The 26274-nt window shown below is 37.6% G+C and overlaps 1 protein-coding gene across 5 annotated transcripts in view; it reads right to left on the bottom strand.

Annotated features, from left to right (window-relative positions):
* Window positions 1-2744: 2744 nt before the first annotated feature.
* RHOT1 (ras homolog family member T1) overlaps window positions 2745-26274 on the bottom strand; it is a 63624-nt gene continuing 40094 nt past the window's right edge. The window contains exons 13-21 of one of the 5 annotated variants that reach the window (XM_075014230.1): window positions 21438-21583; window positions 19485-19585; window positions 18225-18355; window positions 16976-17059; window positions 15628-15747; window positions 15076-15278; window positions 13017-13139; window positions 5904-6047; window positions 2745-3701 (exon numbers count right to left, since the gene is read on the bottom strand). In XM_075014230.1, coding sequence (XP_074870331.1) covers window positions 3584-3701; window positions 5904-6047; window positions 13017-13139; window positions 15076-15278; window positions 15628-15747; window positions 16976-17059; window positions 18225-18355; window positions 19485-19585; window positions 21438-21583 — 1170 coding nt within the window. In that variant the 3' untranslated portion in view covers window positions 2745-3583. The other 4 variants (XM_075014231.1, XM_075014233.1, XM_075014234.1 and 1 more) reach the window with 4 other exon arrangements.

Genomic DNA, 26274 nt, shown 5'->3' with positions numbered 1-26274 from the left:
TGTTTCTTTCTTAAACTGAATGAGACTGTAGAAAAGAATCCCGTTTCACTTTTTCTAGATTTCATGATCTCACAATCAGTTTTTTAACAGTAAAATAGAGAAGCTCTCAGAACTAAGATAAATATTTCCACTCCTGCTGTGATTAAATCCGCTGGAGTAAAAAGGGAAGTTAAAAACGTACATAAAAGACTTTGTTCTAGGCATTCTTGTCAACAATACATTCTTTACTCAGTTTACAAATATTTTGATAAAATGTCAATCTATTAAGTTATAAAGAAATTAAAATCCATTGTAGTTATGCACCCAATATTTCCATACAGATTGAGGCACTATGCACTAAGTACATTGCTTAAATATTTATACTAAAGCAATGACAGCACTTTTAAAAGGTAGCTTCCTATCCTACACATTTCAACAGATGTGTAAATTGAAACAGCAAATACTTGAAAGAATGAGACAGCAGTAATAACTTCAGCTATTTTCTGAAGAAATGGATGTCCTTTGTATTAGCAGCAAATACTAAAATGTATTCCCCAGATATATATTTAATTTTATATATTTTTGCAATATGCAGGCTATGTAGTAGGGAGCACATAGTAAAAAAGGCAACACAACTTTTAAAGCGGCAAAAGAATCATTTTACTTTTCTAACATATCTATGATGAAATACCAAGACATTTCAACCCTTTTATATGCAATTTCGACATGTGCCACAAAGAAATTTCTAAGGTTATAATGCATGACCACATAAATTTAGAACAAAACATTCTCTTTAATTTCCCTTTTTCGGACTACAGGCCAAACAGGCTTTTTACCAGATTTCCAGTGACTACCTTTATACGCCAAACCAGGCTTTTATTCCAGAAAAGCACTAGCCATTTTATCTTTTCTTTCCTTTAAGAAGCTTTCAAAAATCAAATCGGCTTCAACAGCCATTATAACAACATCCACTGGGGCAGGAGCTTTTCATTCTTCTGACGTTGAATGGCGCAAGTAAACTTTCTCACTTTTCACCATCTTCTCTCCCCACCACTTCTCTTCTCTGGCCTGGTTACAGTTTAGCAGATGGCTATTATTTAACTCGGTTTATAAAGTTAACACTTCCTTCCTCACTATGTTTTACCCATAAATACATGATTTCTCTTCAGCAGGTCATTTCTGTTAGCAAATTCCAAACTGGCTAAAGCTTGCCTGTCTTCCGCTATTTAACGTGAAAGACTTCTGCTCTATGACATTGCGATGCTGTCACTTCTTCCCTCTGTCCTATCATTCCAGCTCCAAAACTTTGCAATTGGGCTTCCCAGCCTGCCTAGCAACTTTGTGGCACAAGCTTCAACAGGGATTGACCTCTGTCTGCAACCCTTCTTGGGAGTCTTCCTCATGCTCCTATAGCCACCTTGGTGAGTCTTCTAAGTCTTGTTTTAAATTATTTTGTCCACCTTTGATGCTTACAGAACTCATCAGCCCTTACTTCATTTTGGGTCAATAGGAGTAACAGTTCACAACTTCTCTCCTTTGAAACTAGATCCCACTGTTAACAGCAGTGTTGCTTCTTTTCAACCCAACTGGCTAGTCAAATGTCAGGGCTGTAAGGGATGTTCCAGCTGGAAGGAGAAATTGATGGAGACTAGTATTTTCCTTGATGTAGTCTTGTTTACCTGCAAGGAATATACAAAGCCCTGCTCCTCTGAACACAGGAGGAACAAAAGCAGCAGTTTTCAAGCTTCTTCGGCCAACAGATCCAAAGGCATTCCTCTTGCCTTTTACAGGGTATGCTGTGCTCATAGGTTACTGCTTGGCTTTCTTACTTTTTGCCTCTGCCTAAGCCTCTTTATCTGTTCTCATCTGCACTCAGTTTGTCTCATCTTTCACACATCTAACCCCATATCTAATGGGACCTCCCCGCCCACCGGGGCTAGTTTCTTAGCAAATTCTAGCAGGCTTTGCTTTAAGTGTGGCCCTAAAGACTTTCTCACAATTTTAAGCAAAGGGCATGGTCGCACTCCAGTTTGAATGAAGTTTGTACCCAACCCATAACCCAGCTTACACCACAAGGAAATACAATAAGAAACTAAAAGCCTAAGTACTTCCCTGTTTTTCTACCTATCTCTCTCTTCACTCAGCCCAGCATATTAACACATACTTCTAGTGCCAGCCAATAGTAGGTCCTGCTAAAACCAGCCAGCTATAAACTGGAACTTTTTAATATAACTTTTGGTCAACAATAGATTTTGATTGCAATTTCTCACCTTAGAGTAGATAATCTTGGGAAAAAAAACCTCTTAATTTCCCCACTGGAATATGGTTAGTGCTGGAGACAGCTTGAATTAACAATGTATTCTCTTGTTTCAGTGGAGCTTAGTACCCAACCCTATCTTCCTCTGGTAAAAATCAGAAATAACTCCACTGATGTGAATAGAGTGGCAGTGTAACCCAGAAGAGTTGATGCATCCAAGACATTTAAATACTGACAGCTTAAAGGGCTGCTACAGTATTCTCTGTGATGAAGGGTAGGTTTTTACTATCAAGAATACCTGTAATTAAAAAAATAAAGATATCTGAACAAGGCACAGTATGCTGTTATTTATTGAAATACTTGAAGAGGCTGGCAATGGAAAAAATAGGTTTGTTATGAGGATACTATATTCATTAGATTACTTGAGCCATCAAAAAGGTGCTCTCTAAAGGTAATTCCAACCAGGGCTATCACCCCCTGTGAACCAAGCAACCAATACACACAAAAGTAGAGTAAAGCACTGTGTACTCTTTTAATTCTACCTCAGACACAGCTTTTACAAGAATGATTTACAGTGAGGAATTAAACAACAACTTTCTGAGTTATAAACATTTATAATGTAGAAATTGTTGCCATCTGATCTGAAAGGGCTAGAAAACAGTGGAAAGTGAAGCAACACAGAATTACACAAAGCATATGAAGTCTGGCAGGTTTTAAAGTTTACTTTTTTCTTTTAAAAGAGGAATCTCTTAGATTGTTAAACATGTCAAAGGTCATGGAACATAGAAAAATTGTTAGGCCACATCTGCCACTGTGACTCCTTAAAATACAGTTCAGTGGGTAAACTGGCTGGCTCTTCAGTTAAAAGAAGAAAAAGAAAGCCATATATTCTGCCTTGTATAGCTTGTAGTCCCAATAAAGAACTTTAGATGCATATTAAATAAATAAGCAATCCTTGAGCATGTATGATCCTTGAGTTGAACCTACTCTATTGAAAATGAATTCCAATAATACACTCTCACTATGTTGAAACATCTAAGAACAGTATTTCTAACAACTTTTTGGGAAGTAATGCCTTACTGCCTTAATATATACAAATTATTTACAACATTCCCTTTTGGCCTCACAAATTAGGCCATTTTAGTTGGCTGTTATAATGTAATTTTCCCCAAACATTATGCAATACTGTAGTTATAGCTTTAATTTAAAATAATCTTATGCATGAATTACAAATATTAATAAAGTAACTCTGCATATATAAATATTTCTAGCAGAATTTAAAGCATTCAGAATGTATATAATTTGTTCTTTTTTTTATTTGGTAAGGGCCACGTACTGCTTTTCAGATCATCGCTGCTTTAATAATGCTCTGTACATGGCAAAACCCAATACTGCAAAGATTGTAGCACCAAAACTTGCTCGAAGCCAAAATGTGGAGCTTTTGAGGTCTGCTTGTGTCGCATGCCTGCAGTTTAAAAAGATAAAGAATTAAATTAATTTCACAACAGGAACATCAGGCAATTTGTTATGACAAATAAAAATCTGCTTTTGGAAATTTATTAACACTTGTCACACTTAAGCAGCACACCTTTAGAGTTATTAAGATTTAATCAGTGAAAGCATCTGTGCTTATCTTAAAGGCTTAGGAAATGATGCTGCAGCCCTTGATCACATTGAGTCCTACTGAAATCAAAGAGGGCTGCTGGATTGAGTCATTAGTTAGCTGGAAATGTAAGGAGGGCAAACTGACTTCTTAAACAGTAACAAAAACTATTCAATAACAGAAAACTGATGCAAATAATTCCACGCCCAGAATGAGCAAATCTCTCAACACTGTGAAATACTAGTAAGATATTTTTAAAAGTCCTCAGTTCACATATTTCTGCTTTTCACAATTAAACTTTCCAAGCAACATTATTTAAAGTGCTGTATTGCAAGTAGTTAATTGACAAGTGACAAGAGATACTTCTCCAAAAGCTAGAACCACAGCAATGACAATTTGCAAATCTCTCCCCAATATACAACAACAAAAAAGCAACAAGAAGTTAAATACTAAATTGAAAACTGTTAACAAAACTAGTGGATCAGGCTGTGACACTGACAAGACAAAAAGAAACAATGTAACATAATAGGTTGAAAGTGACTGGATGACATTAAAAGCCATAGTATGCATGACAGGATAGAGACAGCCAATGACCCAGTTTCCCTGTTACCACAAGTAAGTTTGTGAGCATGCTCAGTTAAACACCACTAGCCATCTTCAAAATAGTATCAAGTATGACAGCTTACCATAAAGCAGTACATAAAAGTGTTAAAAGTGACTACAATGACCTTAATTTAAAGCACAGCAAGTTTCAAACCGATTGTTATGGAGAGGATTTAAGACAGCCTGCATAATACAGCTGAGTTTAGTTTATACATTTTTATAACTATATGGAAAATAATAGGTTATTGATTGAAAGCTTGAAAAGCAGTTACAGCACAAGGACTACACCAGGGGTGTCCAACCTTTTTTCATCGGGGCCACATGGTAATTTTTTACATGTTCTGGGGCTGAATGCAAAATAGCCCCAAACCTGTCCCCAGCCCCAGTCCCCAGGCCTAACCCCTTGCAGACCCAAACTGACACCCCAGCTTACACCCCTCACAGCCCCAAACTGCTGTCTCCCTGCCCCCAGACTTACACCCCTTGCAGCCCCAAACTGGCCCCCCCAGCTTAAACCCCTTGCAGACTCAAACTGCTGCCCCCCCAAGCTTAAACCCCTCGCGGCCCCAAACCCAGGATTAGTTTACGTCACACAGGAGCTCCAAGTGCTGCTTCCCCCAGCTGTGCCTTCACCAAGCCACCATCTCCTCCTCAGCATGGCTGTGTGGCTCCCTCTAGTCCTCCTACTCCCTCCCCCACGTGCAGCGCATGCACCTGTCTGCACAGCTGCACTGAAATAATGGGACTCAATTTAATTGGTTTAACTGCTGGATCCCTTCTGCTGGCCATTAAACCAATTAAGTTGAGTTCTACTCTTTCAACGCAGCAGGGCGGGGAGCCAGAGTGAGTGAGTGAGTGGCAGGAACCACTAATGGCTCCTTAAAGAGCCACATGCGGCTCAGAAAATGGCGCCACTGCCAGCTCTGTGGCCCATATGAAAAGGCTCCATGGGCTAGATTCTGCCCCACGGGCCACATGTTGGACATCCCTGGACTACACATATTCTGTGCATGTGCCATGTGCAAAACAGTGTTAGCTGACTATACAATGTGAATTACAGAATTATCACACTGATTTGTAAAATGTTGATTGTGTAATGTTACAACATACAAACCAGTCTAAAATATTGTTTAGCAGACATTTATGGTAATAATGTACACAAATATTTTTGTACATATAAATTTGCGTAATAGTATCACATGCTGCAGCACAGGCATGTATTCTGTTTCTACTGAAGTGAAATGCAGCAATATGAACAACCACTCAAATCTCCAAATTCCTGTTCTCATCCAAAAGTCCCCTGCAAGATTACAGTCTTGCAGACCAAACTCATGGATTCTTGCAAGCATTAGTTCCCACCACTAATTGCTACAAAATAGCTCAGAATTAAGTGTCAAGTAGTTTTGTTTTTTTTTCCAAAGGGGAAAAATATCAAGATCACACCAGTTAGGATACTGTTACCTGTCTTCAAGTAAATGAGGATCAAGAGATGACTCCATGAAGATGGAATCTTCTACAGAGCTGACGGCGTGCACCTGGTGAATAATACTGCTCTCCTCGTCTGCTAACAGCATGGCACCCAACTCATCTACATGGAGTCTTAACCTTTTTTTACACACATGCACAGTTTGCAGTTCATACCATATCTCAAAACAGGAAGTGACAATGTATGCCACAGATACATGTCACACAAGTTACATTCAGCTAGAGGTTGAACCTTTCTCATCTGCACCATTAGGACCTGACTGGTGCCAAACAAGAGAATTTGCAGAACTCTGGGAGGTCAATATTTTCTAGCAAATTACCAACACGTACACTACTACTGTGCTCATAGAAAATATTTAGGGATAAATCAGAGCTAAATAACAGCACAGAACACTGAGAGCCAGGACTGGTGGCTGTAAACAAACTTTATGGGACCACAGGAAACTTGGCCACACCCATGATAAGTGGCCATCCGGTTAATTAAAATCACTCTGGGTTATGGAGTTCCAGATCAGAGAGGTTCAATCTGTACTAATGGCTTTCCCCTAACTCCCTTGTTTTTGTGAAGTTGTTAAAAACTTAACATATAAAAAAAACGGAATGTGTTCAAGGACCATCTTGGTAACTAAATGCTTAAAGACCTAGCAGGTTGTAGCATTAACCAACAAGAGGAAGAAAACTGCTGTAAAAAGCTGAAAACCCGTGCTTCTTGACTTTTATTTTACCCCAGGATAGTGCAGTTTACCTCACACTAAACACCATACGTATGTCTTTACTACACAGTTGCACACACACAAATAGGTATGTCCTTAACTCAAGTTGGCTAACTCAAGCTAAAATAGCAACAAAAGACACAAGCCCTCATCTTTTAACTCAGGTTAGTGGCTTGAGTTAAACCTATAAGGGATCCTGGGATTGAATTTAAATTGCTCACTTTTCTTATTAGCTAAGCTGCTGTTCTTCACTGCTATTCTAATCAAAATTAACTAATCTAAGTTAAGAACCCTTGTCTGTAATGAAGACACGCTCCAACTGCAGTACTTCAGTAAAACAGGCTATGTTAATATAGGAGTACTAGCTCTTTTACTATTGTTGTGTCAAGTCTACTCTAAGGAAACGTAACTTTAAGTTTTTGTGCAGTGACTATGCACACTAAAATCCCAATTAAAAACTCCTTAAAATACAGAATAATGTGTATTTAAACAACTTTGAAGGGTGAATATTTTATATAATTTAATCTACACTTGTTTAATATAGGTGCATCTCAGCTTGCCCACTGAAACTCAATCTAGCATTTAAAATATTGTTTCCAATCTATAACCTGGTCTTTTATAATATTTCTGCACAGGCAAACATTTAACAAACATTAAATAAGAGTTATTGAGCATGGTTAAAAGTTAACATGTACCTTTAGAGGCAATTAATGTACAGGTTGAACCTCTCTCGTCCAGCACTCGCGGGAACTGACCAGTACTGAGTGAGCGAATTTACTGGACCACAAGAGGTCAATGTTGTCTAGCACATTATCAATACTTACACTGCTTACAGGGCTCTTAGAAGACATTTAGGGGTAAATTAGAGCTAAACAACAGTACAGAACACAGAGAGCCAGGACTGATGGCTGTAAACAAACTTCATGGGACCAGGGGAAACTTGGCCACATCCATGATAAGTGGTTGTTGGGCTAACTAAAATTATGCTGGATTACAGATGTTGCTGGACAAAAGAATTCTGAATTAGAGAGATTCAGCCTGCACTCTCATGACCATGCCAAAATCCTATCCCTAGGTAGCGGCATTAGAGAATTTATGACTCACTCACAGCATGGCTTTTTTCCCCGCTCCATTTAATATCATGCTAAGGGTAAAGCAGCTTCTCCTCTACATAAATTAACCTGACTAAACTCTAAAGGCACAATCCCATGCCCATTGAAATCAATGGGAGTCATTCTATTGATGTCATTGGGCACTGGATGATGCCCTGTTCTTGATGGTAGACATTCTTCCAAGGGACCCAAAGGCAGTTAGGCATACACCCAATTGAATGTGGTTATACTACATTAAATTTGTCCCCAAGTCTACAACTTCCATATTAGTATCAAAGAAAGCTTTCACATTTTAGGAGTTCCTGCTAAACTCAAATGAGTAGGCAAGCCAAATATATTAAAATAAAATTGCACAATTGTAAAATGGTGTATGCACGTGTGTTTAGAAATATCTAAAATATGAATAGTACATCAGAAGCTACTATATCAGTGTCTGTTAGCCAACAGATACTTACTCTAACTTCAAATGAGGGAAGAATTTGATCCCTATCTTAAACAAGAAGATAAAAATTATCCCTAATTAGGACTAGAAACTGATTTTTATGAGATCATGCTATTTAATATCCTGTCTTATATTAAGGTTTCAGAATAACAATTCTGTCTTAACCACATTTGTTCCACTCTATATTTAGAAACAGAACCATTGTTAACAAAAATTTGGAAAGAAAAACCAGACAACTTTGATTTAAATTGCCCTTAAACAGTGAGGCAAGTAGCTGTTTTATCACCTGCTATTCTGGTGACAAAATATGTCGCAATCTAGAACAGTGTTTCTTATAAAAGACTAACAACTCACAAGAAAATAAACCAGGAGTCCTGTAACACTTTAAAAGACTAATAAAATAATTTATTAGGTGATGAACTTTCATGGGACAGACCCACTTCTTCAGAAGTAAGTTTCACAAAGTGAGCAAGATATTAACTGAGCATGCATATTAATGAGCTGAGCCAATACAGACAAGCTTTTTAATTAACATTAGTAGCAGAAGAATGCCAAATTTGGGAAAATGATCTTTTAAAAAAATACTCCAAAACTTATCCACATTCTAACTGGCAAAGACTATAACAAGAGTACTAAATGAGGTCAACACCACCTTGTCATGACAAAAATGGGTCAGCTATATGGACACACACTAAATGATAAATAAAAAGTCAAACAACAAGCAACAGCAGTTTACTTTGACAAAAAGTTTCAACCACCAGTTGCTAAGCAACATAGCATACATGCAAGTTGCTGCAGCTTTAATTTAAATATTATACTTAGACACAATTTTCTATGTTGTACACACATTCTGGATATTAGAATTTTTCCCCCATTAGGCATCTAAATATGAAAAGCAACAAGTGCATCTTAGCACACACACAATGCCTGGGGCAATGTAAAAAGCCAGTTAAAGATACTCCATTTGTAAAACAGTGTAATTAGCATAGTTTTGCAAAATTTTGCTTAGCTAGAGCCAGTAATGAGTAACAGGATTAATTTTAATCAAAATAATCGGTGAATACATTTTTTCTTTGTCTGTATAATTGAACAGATTTTTATGACTATTTTGGAAGGCTGTATGAACATATTGCCTAAAAATGTAAGTGCACTATCCTATACTCAATTCAGAGAAATACTCCTTTCTCTGTCACAGCCAGTAAATAATGTTTTTCCTGATTGGTTTCACAGAAGGAGATTTACAGGCAACTGAAATTGTAAGAACAAATCCCAAAACTGTACAAATATGTGCAATTAAAAAAAATTGTTAAACCCCCATCTTAGTTCCACTATTCCAAATTTCAGAATCTAAGAAGTCAACGTAACTGAAAAAATCTCCCTGATAGAACCATCATCATTCTCACTCTTAAGAATCAAGAGAAATATTTTGTTTTTAACCATAAATTCAACTGCCAGATTAAAATGCAGCTATTGTATAAGAGAAACAAGACGAATAATTTAAAACCACCAAAGCAGAAAGAAATAAACCTTATTGAGCATTCAAAAGAGATGCAATAGCCAAAACCAAAAATCTAAGTTGATGGTTAAAAAAGGGTTAGAATTACACAGAAAAAATGTTTTTAAAAGGAGGTGGAATAATGTAGTAAAAGGAGAGTGAATGCCAGCCAGACAAATGAAAATGAACACCTAAAGGAAAGAACAAATTAAAAATATAAAAATACAACATACGAACAAATGCTTTATCTCACACGTGCAATTTACAGTGCTTAGAATGTCTTCCTAGTGGAATCTATGAACAAGATCCTGGGTAGTTCAAACCAACAATCCTCCATAACAGATACAGCAAACAGAGAAACTTCCACATTTCCCTCAATTTGTTTTTCTGTTAAACTAGGAAATCCCAAAAGAATCCGTGAAGATGGTCAGACACATATGAAGCTGAATGTAAGTGGAAATTGGACTTTTCATTTGCACACTATCACTGCTACCAGATTGCTGGGCTTGGAATATTAAAATTAGGACAAAGTAGTATGTCTGTTATCGAGATTATATATAAACACTAACAGCAGCAATTAGGGGTTAATTCTAAATAGATTTCCATTTATATTAATCATGAAAGCCTCTACTATCTAAAGGGTTAATATGGGTGCTAATTTCATGACAGTAGTTTCTCCATTCAGACAAGCCTTCTTGCTTATTAGTTAAGTACAGGTTGAACCTTTCTAGTCCAGCACCCTCAGGACTTGACCGGTGCCAAAAAAGAAGGGAGGTCAATATTGTCCAGCAGCATTATCAATACTTCAGCTGCTTAGTGGGCTCTTAGAAGATATTTAGGGATAAGTCACGGCTAAATAATAGCACAGAACACTGAGAGACAGAATTGCTGTCTGTAAACTAATTTTATGGGACCACAGGAAACTTGGCCACGTCCCTGGTAAGTGGTCATCTGGCTAAGTAAAATCACGTGAGATTACGGACTGAGAAATTCAACCTGTTATGGTTTTGCCTGATTTTCTGATGTAGGGATAAGCAGCTGTAGAAGCAAGCAGAGAAAACCACACGAAGCATAACAACTGCATATTAAAAACTTTATAATTAAAATGCATTTTCTATTGAGGCTATTGAGTTTTAACGATGTTAAACTGATATCAGATAATGTACCCACATTATCTATTTTTTATAAAAACCCTGTTTCCCCTGTAAGTATGTTCTTTAAATCAATCTATTCTGTTAAACCAGGAAAACACTTCAAGTGGCTCTTATTTGTTTGTAATGAAAGGTTAATTTCTGCTTTCATGTTATGAAACAATATTAATGGGAATGAACAAACATCTTAGCTCTCTTTTTCTTTAAAATAGATTTATTTACATGTACACTACTCAGTTCACTCTACTGAAGTGTGGCAACAGACTGCGTCAAACTACATATCCCATGATCCCTAGAGGCTTGGTAAGAAAATGCTAGGGGAGGAAAAGGAAGTGCTAGAGAGCAGGGGAGCTGGTCAGAAGAACCTACAGGTGGGCTGGACACCCACAACAACAAAAATTCACTTTAAGAAAATGATCTATACAACAGATCACAGCAAGCAAACACATTTGTTCCAACCTATTTAGGACAGAAGCTCTCCCATGAATTGCTCGCCTTCTAAATGACGAACCCGTCACAGAGAAGGTGGCGTATTCTGCTGCTTTGTGACTCACTACTGTACAGTGTCAAGGGCTAGAGGTGACAGCACTGCAAGGCTAGCCAACAGTGAAGAGTGCATCAGCCAGAGTTCTCTCTATTATCTTGGTGGAGTGAGGAAGATGATGGAGACTTCTCAAATGGAAAAGCATCAAGAGGGAGAAGCACCATGCAGCTAAGAAGCAATGACAATTACCCATGACCATTTTGAAAGATGGTCAACAGCCTTCCTATTGAAGAGTCTGCAGAGTTGCTGTTTTCTGGGATTTTCACATGTGTTAAACTGGCTGCGTGGTTGGGATTGAATAAACAAGCATGGACAAGTTTCACAGGGATTTGTTTGGGAGGCAATTTATGTTAATAAAAGTGCAATGTCAAATGCTTCCTTGTCATTTCTAAGACAATCTTGAGTTTTCTGAGCTAAAATGTTTCTCCTCTATAAATTCAGATTATACTGTTACAGTTGTGCTTTGAATTCCAGAAGGTCCATATCACTAAAATTTGCTCCATACCCCCCCACCCCACACACCAGAAATACCATCAAAAACCCTTTGCATACGTACAGCCTGCATATAAAGAAGATGCCTAGCTGTATGACAGCCCTGTAATGATCTGACACTAGCAAGAGATATCACACAAAACATGCAACACAAGACTTTCAGGAGATACAAGAATGCATTCTAATCCTGACCTTTCAAAATGCATATCACAACAATCTGTCGCTCCAGGAAAGATATGGAACATGGAGCCATTGCACTACAGAATTATTGTTCGGTTTGAACTCCCATTCATTTGCTGGGCCAAGATGCCAGAATATCAGCTGTTAGTAATTTGTGTGTGTGTCAACAACAGGGTTTAACAAACACAGCCTGCAGGACAAGTGAGAAGACGCATCACTGTTTTCACTTATGAAAATGTTAAGGAAAAACATTTTCATGTTCATTTATCAATTTTTCCCACCCAAATATTTGAATGTTTGGGAGGTTAAAAGTTTTGTAATGTGGCTAATATTCTTAAAGTGTATAAGCAGGCTGTGTTTTGTTCAAAAGGAGCTGGCTGTTAAAGCTGCAGATTTATTCACATCATATCCACTAATCTGTACAAACTAAAGATCAGTCAAATGTGTTTTGTATTATCTCCCACAACACTAGGTGCAGTGAATTGTATTATAAACATAATTACACTACTCTACATAAACCTCACTTTTGCCTGCAACAGTACCTTAAATAAAATGAATTTCTAAAATTCAGGTCTAAGGTATGCAGACCTAATTCAAACTACAGAGATATTTTAGCTATTATTCAAGTACTGAACAGATTTTTAAAAATTAACAATTTTTCACTCAGGACTATTTACCTAACAAAGAGTGCAAAAAAGAAGAATTAGACCTATCAACTAAATGGCTAAGTTGAGCATTAAGCTGACAATGCTTCAATACCATCAGATTAAGTCCTCCTTGATCAACTATAATTTTAAGGTAGGTCAAGTTTTATGACCTCTATTTTACCGCAATATTAAGAGAAGCATCTGTCTGGTGGATATGGAATGAAAATCTGCATCAGATAAGGTTACCAATTGCTTTTTTTTAAAAAATGTATTTTAAAAGCACGCCTGGTACCTAGTAAATAAAGTTAAGGACCTGTTAAGAACTGCAGTGAAGAGTTTGTTCTTTACAGATTGCAGCAAGTCTGAGTTGAGGAAGTTCTGACAGATGCAAAATGTACACCTGTTGCAGGCGCACATACAGCGTAATCGGGCATGGCTGCGAAAACACACAGAAGGACACGAGTTGAGATCTTGCTCATTAAACTGGCACACACTAGAGCTGTGCCAAAACCAAGAGAGTTAGGAATAAATTAGAAACATTTGAAAGAAAGGTTGGCAGGCAAGGCAAAGTTATACTAAAGCTGTGCAGAATTCCAGGGTTAGATGTTTTATGTCTAGATGAGACACTGACAAACATCTCTTCTTACATAGATAAAAACTGGAAAACAAACATGAAAAATATTTGTTACGTTTGTCTTCAGGAACAATGGAATGTGTCTGCACAGCAATAGACAACGCCCTCTTCTCAATCAAGGGAAAGGAAAATTGAGGAAGCCACATTTTCTATCACACAACAACAGAACACATTTTACTTTATAAAGCGACACAGATACCCAATTTTTACACACTGCCCCCCAAACCAATATACACATGCTTGAAAACTAGAGAAGAATAAGGGATATTATAAGACAAACAAAGATTGAATGTCACACAGTTTTAAGTGCCCTAATATTTCAGCACTACCAAATAAACCAAACTAAAAAACAAAACAATCTTTATCGATCTAATTCAAGATTCCTATTAAAATTTTGATTGGTGGGTGAAGATGGTATGATTACTCTAATTTTAAAGCCAATGCCAGCTGTCATACTAGAATCCATCTGTTATTTTTATGACATATATCTAGTTTACCACTGGACATACAGCGCCACCTATCAAATAAAGAAGGATGTAAAGTATGCTTAGCAACAGAGTGAGATGTCTAGTGAGAAAAAATGTAATCAAGTATATTAGATCTGGAGTCTGAGTAATATAAAATATGTAACAGCTGATAGATTTATGAAGCAAAGACACAAATATCGTTAATTTCATGTCCTACACAGGCCTCATTAACCAATGAGACCTCAGTGCATTTCTAGGGAATTATTGTACATTATGTAGTACAATTAACACTAATTGTCTATGGATTTGAATTTCAACATTTGTCAGGAAAGTCAATTTTATAACTGACATGACTATCATCAAAAATACTGGGTCATTCATCTTAATGGCTACTTTTGTCACTCTAAATAACAAGTAGGGCATACTGTGACTGTTTAATCAGGAAAATATTTAAGACACAGTTCTATATATACCTAAATTAATTGCTACAAATGTACTATGATGTTACTATTCTATTAAAACATGGATTTGGATCTCATTGCTAAGTGTTATAAAAACTGGACAATGTTGCGTCAGTCCATCAAATATTGATTACCATGTGGAATATAAGAAAAACAGAAAAAGTACCAGATGTCAGAATCCTATTTTCATGGTACTGTAGTCTCAGTGACTTCACATCTTAATTAATATCCTAGAAAGGTACAACTTACGTTATTGCTTTTGGACTCATGCATCTACTGGATATAATAAAACAGGAATGTAACATCATAACACCACCAAAAGTCACCATTTCACATCCAGGTTTCTATATCTAAACATGGACTTCAAAGTGTTGAGCACCCACAATTCAGTTTTAAGTCAGTGGGAACTGTGGGTTCTTGGTATCTTTGAAACTCAGATATGTATATGCATATAAAATATTATATGTTAATGGCACTCACCGGTTACAGTTAAGACTTTTTTAGTATTATGCATTATATTAAACTCTCTACGGTAGTAGTTGTGACATATAGAAGTCTAGTCTCTTTCTGCATATGCTCACAGCTCCCTGCTGACAATGATTAAGAGCAATGAGTTATGTATGCACACATGGAGAGAACAGAACTCTGTGTCAACTGGGTGAATGGAACATTCTAAATCGCTGATATCACCAACATCTCTTTCTGTTGCTAAACAACTTAAACGAGGCAGAGTTCCATCCTCAGCTAAGAATGGCATGCAGTGTTGTCATGATCCATGCAGTATGTAAACTATGAGGTTTGACTACTTACGGATACATGGCCATGGTTGTCAGTTTAACAAAGATATCCTTACTCGGTGTATCAACAGTGTTACAAGTAAAGGCTTGTGGTGGAGGCATTTTGTGTTTTTTACAGAAATCAGGAGGGGAAATGGCATATTCTTGTTTAACTTCATGCAGGTCTGACTTTGCTGCTACTACTAAGCAAGGTATTCTGCTGTCCACAAAATGTTGCTGCAAATTTAAAGAAAAAAATATTGAGACAAGTAGGATTTCATGTGTTCAAAAAACTTAGAAGAGCCTATTATAATTGTTTCTTGTGGCCACATCAAGCATTAAAAGGCTTCGCCAAATGCAACTCTAGAAGCAGAGTACTCTGCACAGGGAGATAAATACAAAAGCCCACCCAAACCACCTACTGCATTTTCAAATGCATCAGCTGCATTTAACCAGCAATCAGGCAGGAGGCGTATGCTCTTCTGGCACCCACCTAAGACAGTTAGCAATGCTGATAATTGAATGCAAACCTTCCCCTCCCCCCTTGGTTAACCACTGTAATAAGATACATATAAAAAATCCAAACCTTAAAAATCCTAGCACAGTACTCGAAGGATTTAGGATTACTGACATCATACACCAAGCAAACAGCATCACATATGGTCTCAGCATCAGTTAAAAACTCAGACTCACTAACATCATGGAGCTGAAAAAAGAGGAAAAACCTTTGACATTGTTAAATTAATTGTATAACTTTCTATTCTGTGTTGATTTTTTTATTTTAATTTCCTATTAGGTTTATTCAAGATCAAAATACAGCAAACATAAAGCTAGCACATGACTTGGTATCACCACATCTACAGGCAACAAAAACACTCTCAGCATAAAGAAATACTTGCTTACACCACATAATGCCTTATATGCCCATTCAATCTGGTTCTCATTCCCCAGAGCCAAAATCACTGAGTTCTTCACTAGAAGAACTTGTAAAACAAAGGGAGCATTTTAATTAAGATAAATGAACTACATTAAAACAAAGGTTAAAGTGTATTTCCAGTCTTCACTGACTGACGATTAATTCATTCCAAGCATTAATTTGTCAGCAATGTACCCATGACGGTGTTTCAAGAGCTAATTTAACCATTATCCATCTAATACGTATATATCCTCTCCCCTTCTATTATGTCTTATGCTAGAATCTCTCTGAATATGCAAACAGGCCCAAAGAAAAGACAAGTATATATCTTAGAAATGTGCAGGTACATTTTCTACAGCCTCTGTCCTGCAAAGTCTCGTAACACTGCATCAACTACAGAGAATGTATAGAAGTAGAGAAAATAAATATTATTGGTTATCGGGCTATGAGGATCAAATCTCATTTTCCTAAAAATCAGAGCATACCTCTTATGGAGCTAATAAGCATTGCCTCTTCCTCCCTTGTATTGACCCTTCAATTGTAAGAATTAGTCTGAAGGTAGCCTCTCCCATATTAATAATACTTACAACGATAGGAGAGATTAGGTAACTGACACTAAATGGTAATTAAAAATTGTTGCAATCTGTTAGTCTGCAAACTAACAGAATATGACTGAACTTTTACATTAAAACGTCAGCAGAATAGGAAGATTTTTATTTGACACGTGCATTAGATTTGAGAAGTTGAATATGGTTTCAGAATTAGGTGTTGTGATAATTATGATGTAACAACAGAACAGAAACCTTATTTAAAAAAAAAAAAAAAAAAGAGAGTCCAACTGAGTAAGTGCAATTATTATTGTAAAGCGTTGTTGGTATATTTTAAGTGAAGCTGCCAAAAATGAAATATTTCACAATCAATAATTTACAGGGCTATACAAGCTTAGTCTTGCAAGCAGCCAAACAATACAACTTATTTTAAAATTTATCCTTTTATAGCACAATCATGACAGTCTTACCAGCAAATATTTTTCTTGTCCATACACGTAGACTGTATTCATCGCATAGTAAGATTTGTGCTCTGCACGAATTTGCCTCTGTCTCTGAAAACATACAGAATGTAAAGGTTAATCGGGGTGGGCAAAACACCATCTGCAGGCCACATCCTGCCTGCCAACGTCCCATGGCTCAGTGGAACCTGTGGGGATGCTCTCTACCTGCTGTGCCCCATAGGCCACTTGAGGTGGCCAGCTGCTGGGGCCAGCACATATGCCTCTGCATGGGGCATGCCCCTTAAGGGGGTGGAGGGACACCATGGGCTGCCCCCAACCTAATCTGCACAGGTCCCATACGCCAGAAACTGATCAATGCGAGCTGCCTGGGCCATGCTTGTGGGCATTGGCAACTCACGGCGGCACCCCCCACCCATAGCGTGCGGCACAGAGACGTACAGGCTGTCTCCAGCAGTTCATCACTTTGAGTGGTATGTGAGGGTGTGACAGGCAGGGAGCCCGCTAAGAGTCCCACTGGCTGGGAGCTGCCTGGGTAAGCGCCTCCCGAGCAGATTCTGCACCTAACACCCCGTTCTGTCCTGCACATCAACTCTCTGCCCCAATTCACAACCAAAACCCTCTGCACCCCTGTCCCTGTCCCAACTCACTCCCAGACCTCCTCCAGCACCCCAATCACCTATCCCAAATTCCTTTCTGCCCCCAACCTCCATCCCAGACCCCATGAATCTCCTCCATTAATATCATAGAGAAGTGTGGCCCCTGACCACTCACCTAATTTTTGGAGTGTCGCTCCGCCTCAAAAATTATTGCCCACCCTGGTTTAGAAAATAATCAACAGCAACATCCTCCCCATAAAAAGTGTATTTAAATATTTTTTCAGGTCCCTACATAATTGCACCTGCTTAATATCAGAACACTATGGTGAAGTCTTATACTATGAAGACTTCAGAGCGCTAATAAACACGTAGTGGTAGAACATTTTTGTCACAGTGATGAAGTATCAAAGAGTGTAATAAAACTATTAATGTAACAGGAAATGAACAAAGTACATTTTTGCAGTACTCTCGATTGTCATATCTGTTCACTTACTTGAAAATTTGTAAAATTTTGTAATCCATGATGGGTCTCCCAAATTTTAGCCTAACAAGTAAAGGTCTATAGCAGCTACATGCTACTAACGGAACTGTGTTGTCTAAACTTAAGTCTCAATATTATTCAATATAACAACCCTCATTAAAAGGAAAACATTTCTTACCCTTAGGTTTCTTCCAAGAAGTGCCTGGAGAACACCACTTTTCCCACAGCCTTTCATCCCAACAACATTGCATCTGAACACATTCCTTTGAGTCTGCTTTTTCTGGAGGTCTATCTTTTTATCTCTTGTTACTTTAAAAAAACAGAAGAACATAAGAATGGCCATACTGGGTCAGACCAAAGGTCCATCCAGCCCAGTATCCCGTCTGCCGACAGTGGCCAATGCCAGGTGCCCCAGAGAAGGAGAACAGAAGACAATGATCAAGTGATTTATCTCCTGCCATCCATCTCCTGCCCTTGTACTGAAGGCTAGGGCACCATACTTTACCCCTGGCTAATAGCCATTTATGGACCTAACCTGCAAAAATTTATCAAGCTCTTTTTTAAACCCTAATAGAGTCCTGGCCTTTACAGCCTCCTCCGGCAAGGAGTTCCACAGGTTGACTGTGCGCTGTGTGAAGAAAAATTTCCTTTTATTAGTTTTGAACCTACTACCCATCAATTTCATTTGGTGTCCCCTAGTTCTTGTATTATGGGAAAAGGTAAATAATTTTTCTATATTCACTTTCTCCACACCATTCAGGATTTTATACACCTCTATCATATCGCCCCTCAATCGCCTTTTTCCAGACTGAAAAGTCCCAGTTTCTCTAGCCTCTCCCCATATGGGGCCCTTCCAAACCCCTAATCATCTTAGTCGCCCTTTTCTGAACCTTTTCTAATGCCAATATATCTTTTTTGAGGTGAGGAGACCACATCTGCACACAGTACTCAAGATGTGGGCGTACCATAGTTTTATATAGGGGAAGTATGATATCTTTTGTCTTATTATCTATCCCTTTTTTAATAATTCCTAACATCCTAACACATCTATATTAAAATTTCTATAGTAGGAATAGTTTAATTACTTAAATAGTTGAAATGTCTGCAATTAAAATCTTTAAACACTGCAATGGCACATACTTTTAAAAAAGTTCAGATGAATAAAATGCAAACTAACAAGAGGAATGAAGACAATCTTTTCATATGGTGGTATCTTTTAAGCCATCACCTTTTACATGTATACTTTTACTTTCATTAACAAACTGGAATACTCTCCAAGATACTCCTTTTCAAAATATGTTTGCATTCTAAGCACAAAGGAGGAAAAAACACACACAGGACATTTCATTGTAAATCAATTTAGCGCTTGGCAATTGGGTGGGTGAAACTGATCTTCTTAAGTAAATTCCCAAACTTAGTTAACATTTCAGACAATTACCTGTAATTGCTGATGCTTGAGACTCTTGTTCTGTCAGTATTGAATAGCCTAAGTAGCCCAAGTACTCCAGGCAGCGCTGTACATCTAAGTATGTAGTTAATCTAAGGAAAAAAAGTCCCAAAATAATCATTCCTAATTGCCAATATCCACTGTTCCAGATTTCTATTAAAAGTATTTGCAGGATACAAGTACTCACATTTGGAAGAAGCTAAGTGCTCTTCTGGTGCCATATGGCAATGAGAACACAAGTGTCTGAAAGTTAAACGGCCCTAGCTTTATTAATATAATGAACCCATGAAACTATGTAGGAAGTCCTTGCTAAGATCTAATCACTCATGCTGACATCCTACAAAATGACCACCACAAAATACACGTCCTTTCTCCCCATTTATGTTCCCAAGAGAGTAAATCTTTAATGTTCACAGGAGGTATGTAGAAAAAAAAATATAGACTAACTATTGAGAGCAGGGCAATTAATGACTGTTAATGATCATATTACTTCATGAACATTTTCAAATTTTGGCTTGTTCTTGTACATGGGAGGGAAGTCCCAAGCCTTGTGGACCCGATCCAGGCAAGCCGTGGTCCGTAGATACCCTACCCCCATTTCTGAGCCACTGTTTGCCCTGCCGCTGAGAACTATAGGCTGTTCTGTAATTTGGGCAATTTGAATCTTAAGTACATCATGTAGGAATAAATTTAGTAATTTCAGATTACTCCATTCAAGTATGGAGGCTGATATAAAAACCACACCACATAATTTAATATGACTGGTAATGTTCGGATAAAAGAGGCCCAAGACTGAATAAGCAAGTGACAGGATCCAGAAGGCTGGAGGCACATTGGCAAAGGCGGGCTATAAGGATGGAAGGATCAAGACTGGTATAATCAGGTTTGATTTACATTGGCTGGCCAGTATGGAGAAGCTTGCGCATGTTTTCCATACAACACCTGGCTCTGGTCAGAGATACCAGTCTGCTACTGAGCTAACAGAGCACCAAATAAAACAAACTAGATTTAACATGAACAAAATCAGTGACAGATTTTTAAATGAATTTCTCTACAAGTCAGATACATAAACATGTTAGACATTGAAGTTTTGGAAATTGTATTGCAAGTTTCCAAATTGACAAACAAAAAAGGATTCAGCCAAAATGAGTAAAGTGAACTTTGCCAAAAGTCCTACTAGAGAATGCCATCCAACTTATTGAGGAACTGTTCTCTCCAGAAAACAAGGTAATTCTGCCTCCATTCACGTTGAGTCAGTTTGCCTCCCTTGGGAACACAGGTACCTATGTCAAACATGTGCAACATTATAATGCAGACTAAACCCTATTAAGACAAAACTGAAACGGCATTAATATAGTGTAGGGAGATCTTATGGGTCCAAATAAAGCATGGTTCCACAAATGGAAAAGAATGTTTTACTGAGCAAGTAATTTACTTCTACAGTCTCTAAAGCAATATTTTTTCCTCATTCCCTTTAAAAAAAGGGCTGTGTGTCTGACACTGAGAATTATTAGCAGTTCTCTGAATGCACTTACAGTGGTCTCAGGAACTCATCTATTAAGTAGCTCCTTAGACTTTTGGCACCACTTTTGCTATAATCTTTTAAACAGCAGCACTCCATGCTATACAGTTAATTAGATCTACATTAAACCTTAAAATTAATTCACAGTGTAAAACTGTGACATCTTAATTAGCATAGATATTTTAAAGTATTCAATGAAGCAGATCAAACAACTTTCACCAAAAAAGTTCAAACTCTAGATCGATGTTTTTCAGTTATCACACTAGATTTACTATTAGTTATTTAAACAAAAGATTTGCCTAGGACGTTTAGAACCATGCAGATAAATGCGCAACAAAATACATTATTACACCACATGAAATCCTAACATAAGCTTCTAATATAAGTCTCCAAGCAACAGCAACACAAATGACCATACTTACGTCCACTGAGAAAGAAACCCCTGGTATGTTATCCATCCTCTTTCATTTGTACAAACAGTATTGTTGACATCAAGTCCCCAAGGCATATACGGGAAGACTTTGAATAAATCTTTGAGTTCTTCAGGGGACAAAGCACAATCTCTATCCTGGAGATATGCACAGTTATATATCAGATACAAATAAGAGTCTCTTAAAAGTGTACTTAAGTGTTTCTTGCATGGGATTTGAGTGGCCAATGCAACATATGCTCCATAAAAAACACATTAAGTATTTACTTTCAACAGGTGGGTAATCAAATTTTAAAGGACTTGTATATACTAGAAAGGATAAATAATCCAGCAGTTTATACTGGCATACCAATGCATCTGCTCAGATAATTTATTCTTGCTCCTGAACAAAATTAAGCTACATAAACAAAAGCATTTTTTGCCAGTTTAAGTGCCCCACCATGCTTTACAAAAATTAACTTATGCATATGAAAAACTTGAAGATGCGTGATACAAAACAGGTCACAACAATTTTACATTACAAGCTGCTGAATCTACATATCTTTTTTGTGCAAGTATCACTCTTGTATGTGAAGTTAGCAATATGAAGTATAATCTGGTTTTAAATCTATATGTGCTAATGCGGGCCACTAGTGATACTTTAGGAACACAGGGGACCAGTAATCAAACCAATGACCTGTGAATGATTTATTTTTCCTGTAAGCCCAAAGTATGGTTGGTTCTAGAAAGACACAATTACAGAATATTAGAACTGGAAGGGACCATCAAATCCAGTCCTCTGCACCCATGGTAAGACCAAGAACAATCTAGATCTGTGGTGTCCAAAATGTTCACTACTTGATTTCCAAGACCAGCATCTGATGAAGTGAGTCTGTGCTCACGAAAGCTCAGGCTCAAAACTTTTCTGTTAGTCTATAAGGTGCCACAGGACCCTTCACTGGTGATGAATAGGACACTTCACTGTGGTGAATATATGGGTGGTCAACCCGCGGCTCAGGCTGCAAGTGGCTCGGGGGGCGGGGGGGAGGTCATTTATTTATTTAATAATATAACATGGTGAATATGGAAAGATGACAACAACAAGTGTGGCGATCTTTGAATTCCTATTCGACACCACTGATCTAGATCATCCCTGACAGATGTTTGTCCAACCTGCTCTTAAAAAATCTCCAATGAAGAAGATTCCACAATCTCCCTAGGCAATTTATTCCAGTGCTTAAAGTCCATTGCTTCTTATCCTATCACCAGAACTTGAGGAGAATAATTTCTCTCTGTCTTCCTCGTAACACTCTTTCCCCTATTTGAAAGCTGTTTTCATATCCTCTCCTCTTAAGTCTTCTCTTTTCCAGACTAAATAAATGTTACTCTTTCAATCTCTCTCATTGGTCATGTTTTCTAGATCTTTAATAATTTTTTGTTACTCTTCTCTGGACCTTCTCCGATTTCTCCACATCTTTCCTGTAATGTGGTGCCCATAACTACACACAATATTCCCTTTGAGACCTCATCAGCACAGAGCAGAGCAGAGCAGATGAATTACTTCTTGTGTCTTTCTTACTACACATCCAAAAATGTTTGGTCTTGCAAGAATATCACACTGTTGGCTCATATTTAGCCTGCGGTGCACTATGACCCCTAGATCCTTTTCTGCAATACTCCTTCCTAGACAGTCACCTCCAATTTCATATGCGTGAAACTGATTGTTCCTAAGTGGAGTAATTTGCATTTGTTCTTACTGAGTTTCATCTTATTTATTTCTAATCATTTCACCAGTTTGTCCAGATCAATCTGAATTTTAATCCTACCCTCCAAAGCACTTGGGAGCTGTACTAGATCACCTCCTAAGGTCCCTCTGAGCCATAGGATTCTATAATTATAATCCCTCCCATCTTGGTATAATCTACAAACATTATAAGCATAACATCTGCGCCATTAACTAATTTGTTGATGAAGATATTGAACAAAACTGGCCCCCAAATTGATGCCTGCAGAACCTCACTTGTTATGCCCTTCCAGCATGACTGTGAACCACTCATAACGATTCTCTGAGAACCATTATCCAACAAGTTGTGAACACACTTTAACGTAGCCCCATCTAGATTGCATTTCCCTAGTTCATTTAAAAGAAGGTCATACAAGATTGTATCAAATGCTTTATTACAGTCAAGGTACACCAAACCTACCCCCTTATTCACGAGGCTTGTTATCCTACCAACTAAAGCTACCAGGTCGATTTGACGTGATTTGTTCCCTATAAATTCACAGTCATTGCTACTTATCTTCCAGATGTTTGCAAATGGATTTTGTAATTATTTGTTCCATTTTCTTTCCTGGTACAGAAGTTAAGTCTATAATTTCCTGTGTTGCCCTTATTTCCCTTTTCATAGATGAACACTATATTTGCCCTTTTCCTGTCTTCTAGAAACTAGCCTGTCTTTCATGACTTTTCAAAGATGATATATAATATCTCTGGCATCTCCTCAATCAGCTCCTAGAGTATTCTAGAACACATTTCATCAGGATCTGGTGACTTGAAGACATCTAACTTTTCTAAGTAATTTCAACTTTTTGTTGCTTTTTCCCCCCTATTTTAAATTCTGAATCTACCTCCTTTTTCCAGCATTCACTGTGCTAGGCATCCAATCACCACCAACCTTACTGGTTTCAGTTTTCACTAAAAGTCATTAAGCATCTCTCCCTTTTCCACATTTTCAGTTATTTTTTCCTCTTTTTGTGTAAAGGGCATACCCCTGTCCTTGATCTCTCTCTCTCTCTCTCTTTTAAAATAGTTGTGGACTATTTTCTTGTTACCCTTTATAAGGCTAGGTAGACTGAGCTAGTTTAGTGCCTGAACCTTTCTAATTTTGCCCCTACAAATTTGTGTTGTTTATATTCATTTTTTTGATCTGACCTGTTTTCTACTTTTTGTAGGACTCCTTTTTGATTTTCAGATTATTCAGGATCTCCTGATTAAGCCAAAGAAGTAACCTGTCATGCTGCCTGTCTTTTCTATGCAGTGAAATAGTATGCTTTTTTGCACTCTTAATAAGGTCCCTTTGAAAAACTGCCAGCTGTCTTCATTTGTTTTTCCTCTTATTTATGATTCCCATGGGACCCTACCTACCAGCTCCCTAAATTTGCTAAAATCTAGCTTCTTGAAATCCATTGTCTTTATTTTGCTGTTCTTCCTTTTACCCAGGGTTCCCATCCTTGGGGAAGACTATTGAAGTCATGGAAAGCAATCAAATCTGTCTTAAGCTGGCTTTTGAAATTGCCCTCCCATCCTAGGAGGATGCACATGAAGAAATCTGGGAACAAAGATCTGTAACAAAAGGATGAAGGCAAAGCTGCTAGGCCCAGGTCAGAAAAAGACTGAGCATGAGATAAGAACAACTGTTAGGGTAAAAATTTGCATGTCACAAGCTTCTTAGTGGATGGGAATTAGCTGGTGTGTTCTGTTTATTTTGTCTTAGGTCAGGTCTACACTAGACCTGAAAAGATTTCAGATACATAATTCTAGCTATGGCAACTGCATAGCTAGAATCGACTTATCAGAAATCGACTTATGTGACTATCTTCATTTACACCTCGTGATAGAGAGAAGTACAGGGGTCAACTGCCAACCTCAGATGGATTGATTTTGTGCATCTTTACCAGAAGTGAAATCGAAGTCCAGAAGATTGACCCCGTTGAACTTCGTGGCAGTGCAGACAAGCCTTTAATATCTTACTTTGATCTGTCTGTTTTCAATTGCATTCACTTAAATCCTACTTTTTATACTTAATAAAAGCACTTTTGTTTATTATTAAGCCAAGTATAAGTAACTGATACCTGCCAGGAAGCAACCGATGTACATCTCTCTCTTTCACTGATAAAGAGGGCCAACCACATACACTTTCCCTGTGTAAAACTTTTACACGAACTAATATGGATTTATCTGGGGTTTTGGTCCCTTTTGGGGGTTGGTTTCCTGGGTGCTATAATTCTTTAATGGCTCTTCCGGTACAAACATATGGTTTAAAAGAAAAATTGCACCCTACATAAAGTTTCTAATGTAGAACAGGTCTCAGCACACAGGAAAGGGTCACAACTGTTCCTTTAAATTAAAAATCTGAACACATAAAATGTATAATAAACCCAAACCCTCAAAATATTGGATCTTTTGTTAAAGCCTTATTCAAACTTTATTCCTACAGAAGCATTTGCTGTTTCTGACCTTCTTGACTGTATGTGTAAAATAAATATTTTAAATACAATTCCATAATACAGTAAGAATTTTTTTCCCTGATTTAGGAATATCACTGATAAATGCAATCGTTAAAAGAGTAAAAGAATCTGATTCTGCATAGGAAAGAACTGTTCTGTTGACTCAACCTGTCAAGAATCAGAACCCTCACACAACTGTTGCCATGTTGTTCCTGGTGCTGGTCATTCAAATCAAAGAACAGAGGGAGAAGAAATCCTCCGTCCAAGAAAACCAGGAGAAGAAATACAGAAGCCCTACAGGAAACCCTAGGATTTGCTAGGCTTCAGCAGGAAACCTTAGCTCAAGTAACAACAGAATAAAAAATCAGCCTAACAAAGCATAGCCCCAAGGAGGAGATAAATTGACAAAATATGTAGACTTTAGATGGAGTGGGGTACTAATGTTACCTGCTCACAGAACAATTTAAACATAAAGAAGATGGCTAGATCAATATAAAGTATTGATTTAGTCTCCTGTTCCACATTAAAGATTAATATTGGCGCATCATTCTTTCTTTGAGTTTGAAAAATAAAATCAAGTATCTTCATAAACTTCAGTCCAATCCTAATAGAAGGAAAAGGAG

This window comes from Carettochelys insculpta, chromosome 20, assembly GCF_033958435.1.
Source record: "Carettochelys insculpta isolate YL-2023 chromosome 20, ASM3395843v1, whole genome shotgun sequence".
NCBI lineage: Eukaryota > Metazoa > Chordata > Testudines > Carettochelyidae > Carettochelys > Carettochelys insculpta.
Note: the sequence above shows the minus strand (reverse complement) of the source record. Positions and strands in the feature narration are given on the sequence as shown.